Raw genomic sequence first — 6,854 nt, 5'->3', positions numbered from 1 at the left:
TCCTAAATCATCATCGCTCTCTGCTTTTTTAATATTTGTTGATGCTACTGCCCGATTTTTTAACGTCACCAGTAAAGGTCACGGCCTCAGCCTCAGTGGCCACGTCCCTCCGCATCCGTTGTTAAGTTGATTTGGCATCCGGAGAGTTCAGATCCTGGATCCGCCTCTGACCCCACTATGTATTAGTCAAAATAGATAGCAACTACCTCATAGAATTAATCGAGGTGCAGAAGGTAGACTTGACATGTGTCTCTCTCTACACTTCTTTTTCAAGAAGATGCATGACCCACACGCAGTAAAGGGTGGTCAGCTGAGCATCTTATTATGTATATAGAAAATTACACAAAGTATATATGTCAAAAAATACTTTTTGTACGTATAGATTATTTTTTACCAGTCTTATCCAGCATACTGGCCTCAACACTGCCCACACGTACATAATGAAAGAGATTCAACCGATGGCATAGACAGTAACTGCAAGACCAACTGAATGTGCTAAAGTAGCATACATACCAGCTACAAATACAATTACAACTGCTGACATTGCCACGAGCTGCAACCTAGCTCCAACTTTACTGAGTGACCACAAATAACCCAAATCCTGATAGGACATTGGACGAGGATTTTTCGCCATATAGAAGTAGCTGAATGTAGCACCAGCGGAGAATGCAAAGGCGATGGCATCCATTATAAGAAACGCATGGAATGCTGTTTTTCTTATTAGAATTGTCATCCCCTTATTAGGACTAATGGCATCGCTTTCAAAACCTCCCGGTAATGTAAAACCAGCTGCAAAGGTGACTGTAACTAATAATGTAGCCACAACTTGTGGCATTTGAGCTGCTGACAAGATACCTTTGATGTTTATGTCGCGTTCCTTAGCTTGGTTGAAAATTATCTTCTGCCGATCCATCTGGTTCAGCTTGGGTGAACGTCATCCCAATTAAACAATGGAATTTAAGAAATCCTTATACAAGCTGGGCGCGATTCTATCCTTGTCGTCCGTCCACTCTGTGCAAGACACTGCTACGTCAAACGGAGTATTGTTTTCCTTGTTGTATGACATCTTCTTTGTTCGGGGATGATCTTTTAATTCCAGAGGCACATAGCCCGAAAAATTAGAGGAAGCAAGCAAATGGAGAGGAGTGTTGCCATCGTTGTCTGGATCCTCGATAAGCTTATCCCACTTTGTGGGCTTCAACAAGTAACTGACCACATTTGCTCGACTGCAGAATATGGCTTCATGAAGAGCATTTCATCCGTTGCTGTCGAGCATTTCCCAGCAATCAGGGCAGTGATTTAATAGCTCATGTAAAACATCTACCTTACCTGCATCGGCTGCAATGTGAATTGCTGTTGTCCAGTCATTTTCACTACCAGCTGGAAGGTAGGCTAAGGATTTTTTCCACCCAGCATATCGGAAACTACTTCTTTCAATCCTAAAAGAGAAGCAAAGTACAGTGAATTCCAACCCCCCACGTCAGGTTCCTCACACAAAGATTTATTCCATTGCATTAGCAATCTCGCACAATCTGGATGCATGTGTCAAATATGCTTATGATAAGGAGTTAAATCAACTCAAATTTAGACTCCCTAGTGTAGTCTCTAAGTAGGTATGGGGAAGGGTAGAGTGTACGCAGACCTTACCACAGAGAGGCTGTTTCCAATAGACTCTAAGCTCAAGAAAAAACAGTCCAAAGCAGAACAGTACTGCAACAAAATAATACGATAGTCGAAGTACAAGAAACAACAGATAGTAACAAAAATCATAAAGAGATGTTAATATAGTGAGAGTAGAGGCAAAAAAAACATGTACATACCCGTGTGTTCCTGAATTACTGCTGCATGCAGAGGTGTTCGATTTAATGGACCTGCAGAAGAAGTTGGTTGCTTACAGGAGTTCAAGATTTCAATCAAAGTTTCACGAAGACCAGACTCAGCTACCAGATACAGTGGTGTCTCCCGGGCCTTGTTGGATGGAAATTCGAATTCAAGATCTTCTTTCACTAAGAGTCTGGCTACATCTTGATGTCGGCTCCTCACGGCCTTGTGCAGGGCTGTATCTCCATTCTCATCTGTCATTCTCATGAGTTTCTCCTTATAATGCTCCTCTATACTAAGTAGCAAGTGGACTACTTCGATGTGACCTTCATTAGCTGCTATTTGAAGTGCAGTCTCATTCTTTTTGTTTTGATGGCATAACAATGCCGGAGTAATCTTAAGGACTTCTGCAACGAAATGGGAGCAGCCATAATGGGCTGCCGCGTGTAATATTATGTTACCCGTTGGAGTGACTTGGTACCCATTTTCTTCATCCCTTTCCAGATATTCAGCAAGTGAAAAATCTCCATTACTGATATTGCCTTCCACCGCAGCATTGTACGTTAGATCCATTTTCGTTTCTTTTATTTGGTTTGCTGGTGAGTTCTTTGCTTTCTCTGGATGAAATATTATATAGAAATATTCTGAACACCGCGCAGATCTTTGCCTTTGATCAAAAGAAAGGTACTTGTTGTTTGGTTTGCAGAGGCGGAGCCAGGATTTTTGTTTAGGGGTTCAAAAAACTCATCGAAGGGGGTTCAACATCTAGAATACATAAATAAAAATTATTTTAACCGTGTATTAATAATATAATTTTCCGCCGAACCCCCCTTTAATAGGCTAGCTCCGCCTCTGATCAGAAGAAAGGAATTTGTAAAGAAAAACAACATGACTAAAAATAGTTTTTCACTATTTAAGATCTTCTCTTGTGACTCCTTTTTCCAATACAAACAAGACTAAGTAATAGAAAATGATAGAACAAGAAAAATATTTTCACGCGGTCCACGTAAGTTTGGAAAATTAGGTTTTACCAAAATCTTTTCGTATTACAAATTCAATGCTTCAGAAATGCAGGGTAATACATAGACTCCTGTGGTCCGGCCCTCTTCCCCCCTACCCCGTGCATAGAGGGAGATTGTGCACGGGGCTGCCTTCCTGAGTTCAATGTTTCTAACCTTCCACTATTTACCGACTGAACACCATCATTTTGTTAAGGTACTACTGGCTTTGCCTTTTCTTTTGGAGAAATGACATTCACTTTGGTGCTTAAGAAGCAACTAACCAGCTATGACGATATTCTCTTGTTTTTCTCTTTTTCTTTTTTTGGTTCCTTTCTTAACTTGTAAAGTCGAGTATGTTGCAGCTGCCTAACGTTATAGTCACACAATTTGGCGTTGGAAGTTGATAAAGATGCTACAAGAGCAAGCTACTATAGATAATACTGCGTGTTAATAAGAAGTTCTATTGCTTTGGTTAAAGAATCCCATACTCCATGAATGAGAAAGCAAGCTACTATAGATGATATTGCGCGTCAATAAGAAGTACCATTGGTTCGGTGAAAAAAGACCACTACAAGAAAATTGCTTTTTATCTTGGCGATTTTCATAGGGATAATGTGATAAAATTCCCAAGTAATTTAATTACCTGCGGATTTTCTTACCAATTAAAATTCAAAGGAAATACCTACAGATTTATAAATTCGCTAGGTAATTTAGCTGCAAAAATAAATCCGAAGGTATATTATTTGCAGATTTATTTGCGATTAGCTATCAAAATTTTGCATGAATTATTTGGTAAAATTTCATAAAAAAAGTATTTTACCTGCGAATTTCCACAGAAAAAATCACAAATTATTCCCCATGAAGATTCCAAAGTAAATCCCTAGGTAATTTAGCTGCGAAAATAAATCAGAAGGTACGTTATTTGCGATTAACTATCAAAATTTTGCATGAATTATTTGGTAAAATTTCATAAAAAAAGGAATTTACTTGCGGATTTCCACGAAAAAAATCACAAATTATTCCCCACGAAGATTGCCAAGTAAATCCCTAGGTAATTTAGCTACGGAAATAAATCCGCAGATACGTTATTCGCAGATTTACTTGCGATTAACTAGCAAAATTTTGAATGAATTATTTGGTAAAATTTCATTAAAAAGGATTTTACCTGTGGATTTTCACAAAAATTTTCAAGTAATAATTCACACGTAAATTACTAGAAACATTTCACAATTAATCAAAAATCTATTCAAAACCTTCAATAATTCTCAGAAACATCATTCAATACAAGTTTAATATAAACCATTACAGCTAACAAAAAAACATAATTCAAAACATCCACATCAATAATGTATGATTCTTAAACGGTCCAAAACAAAATATTTCAAACTTGAATCCTCAATAAAACTACCAACCATCAGGGTCAGAATCACTTTCATTCACGTTATCAGGATTATCACTTCCATTCGTGTTGTCAGAGTCATAGTCACTTTCATCCTCATAAGCTTGGTTGTCTTCTTGAGATGGGCGTTCATCATTTGAAGATGATTTGTTGTATACATGCTTCATCAACAAGTGTAATTCCTTTTTCATCCTCTTATTTTTCTTTCGCTCATTCTGCAACTGAGCATACACATCATTTGAAGCATCAACCTGAGACTTAATCATCTCATCAATTTCTTTTTGCAAAGTTTATGTTGAATTGTTAGTTTCCTTTACACTTCGACCTAGGGAGCCAAGACCTTTGACTCTTCCTTTTTTCTTTCCACCAACAGATTGCACCTAGATATCCATTTTACTTAACTGAGCCGGCTGACTAGCTGAATTAGTTTCTTCATCCACAGTTGATGCACTTTGAGCAGCTAATATTTCTTGTTTCTTTCTTTCAAACTCATTCTACATAAGGATATGTTAAATCAGACCATAAAAAGTGGTAAGAAATATATTAATAGCATAAATTATATTAGATGATAGACTAACAGCTGCCATGTTATTAATAGAATTTCTCATTTTCATAGCACTTAAGCAATATAAATCATTGAACCAAATGACAACAACAGAGATTTGTATATTTTTAAATATGTACCAGATGACAACAACAGAGATTAGTCTATATATGTTGACAACAATAGAGCCAATAGCCCAGCTTACAAACATTGTTGAACTAGATATCTGGAATATTCGTACAAAACATTGTTGACCTTGATATCTGGAATACTCGTACAAACATTCACTGGAATACTCGTACAAGCATTCACTGCTATCAAGTTCTACATTATTGACTTTGATATCTGTTAGCTCATACATATTTGATAAATAGATAAGCAAGTGGGACACTGAATACATTGTAGGCAGAGAACTCTTGTATAACTTATACTTATGGACTCGTATCGTGATCGCTCCATAATAACTAATCAGCCACTAAAGCTTAATAATTGAAGACCAGCCATGCTTGATGAAATTGCTGTGATAGCCTAAAAAGAAAGGGTAATCCGACCTTTTACTTTTTAGTCAGTGTTTGATCGCTAATCTATTCATTAGGTAAATGCAAACTGGTTCCTATCCCTTCTTTAGGAAGGAAATCCTATAAACTTCATCAATATCTAAGTAGCTAGTTAGGTTGCAGATACGTCTAGTGAATGAGCACAATTATGCAAAAATTATGTGGAAAAAATAATATTTTTCATGTTTTGACCTCTTTAATCTGCTATTACAAAATTTACATCCGTGATATATTCTTATCTACTGATGCAGGTGCATTCTTGAGAACCACACTAGATCAATGTATCCCTCGTCTAATTGCTCTGCCAACTCCTCCTTTATATAGAAGGATTACTGGAACTCTAACTGATATTTAGGCGCGACCCACTTTGAGGGACTTTTTGTTTAGACTGAGAATGCTGATAGGATAACACCAGTTGGAGATAGTAGAGCTACTTCTATGGCAGGTAGTAAGGGGGTTACAGGTATTTCAGCCCCGGTTTTAACTTCTATAGTGCCCCCTCGGCCGTTGGTTTTTGGAATGGTTAGTGTGTCTCAGGAGTTCTTAAAATAGTGTATGGATCAGCAGCAGGAGTTATATGATTGCTAGACACATGTTGAGACCTAGTTAGCTATATTATTTGGTCAGATCTAGCCATGGGTCTGGACTATACTAGAGGCATCTGAGGCGAGAATAGAGGCTAGGAAGTATTGAATATCTTCCATAGTCTTAGATCCTACCAGTATGTGAGGGATCATGCAGAAAAGCTTTCGGACTTGGAAGTCGACCATTTTTTGAAATTTGCATTAGAGGGTGTAGATTCTCGTACCTATAGACAAACATAATTAATTGAATATATAATTAATCACCCTTGGTCCTACTCAGAACATTGCGGTGACACACGAAGGGATTCACGGAGTAGCTCGACAACTCAATTTGGGGGAAGGTTCTGCCAAGGAAGAGGGGAATGCTTGATCCAACTTATTCACCTTTAACCCTACAACATCTTCTGGTATGACTCTTAATTTTAAACCCTCAACTGTCATTGACGGCAGACCTGTGGTAATACTAGAAGCACCTGAAATTGAAAAGCAAACACATGAATGGAATAATGCCCTTGTAGTATCCACGTTTGGAGAGGCTCCTGCTTTCTCGTATATGCGGAACTATATAGCTCGCTATTGGAATTTTGTTGTGGAACCTGAGTTGTACTATCATAATGACGGCTTTTACATAGTGAAGTTCCAAAATATGCAGGATAGAGACGATGTTCTCTTCTCTGGTCCATATTCTATCAATAGTTATAAGCCACTGATCCTTCAAAATTGGACCCACGATTTTGATTTTACTCAAGAGCTCCCTACCACTATACCCCTATGGGTGATGCTACCAAACCTGCCCCTTAATTACTGGGGAGCGGAGGCTTTTAGCAAAATTACTAGCCGATTAGGGAGACCATTATTTGCTGATGCTTGTACTACAAAACAAAGTACAGTGTCCTACGCAAGAGTCTTAGTAGAGATGAACGTGACTCAAGATCTACCAGATGTGGT

General features: G+C 38.0%; 1 protein-coding gene across 2 annotated transcripts; it reads right to left on the bottom strand.

Moving 5' to 3' along the window:
* Positions 1–1,066: 1,066 nt before the first annotated feature.
* Positions 1,067–2,744, bottom strand: LOC124893171 (E3 ubiquitin-protein ligase MIB2-like). 2 transcript variants are annotated; one of them, XM_047404268.1, is made up of 3 exons: positions 1,821–2,744; positions 1,643–1,710; positions 1,067–1,532 (listed from the first exon to the last, which is right to left on the bottom strand). In XM_047404268.1, exons 1-3 carry the CDS (start codon positions 2,392–2,394, stop codon positions 1,515–1,517), a joined length of 660 nt encoding a protein of 219 aa, XP_047260224.1. In that variant the 5' UTR covers positions 2,395–2,744; the 3' UTR covers positions 1,067–1,514. The 2 variants fall into 2 exon arrangements, with proteins under 2 accessions (XP_047260224.1, XP_047260223.1); XM_047404267.1 differs by having other exon boundaries at positions 1,648–1,710.
* Between the last annotated feature and the right edge of the window lie 4,110 nt (positions 2,745–6,854).

This window comes from Capsicum annuum, unplaced genomic scaffold (assembly GCF_002878395.1).
Source record: "Capsicum annuum cultivar UCD-10X-F1 unplaced genomic scaffold, UCD10Xv1.1 ctg5499, whole genome shotgun sequence".
In the NCBI taxonomy this organism is placed as follows: domain Eukaryota; kingdom Viridiplantae; phylum Streptophyta; class Magnoliopsida; order Solanales; family Solanaceae; genus Capsicum; species Capsicum annuum.
This window is presented reverse-complemented; position numbering and strand designations above follow the sequence as displayed.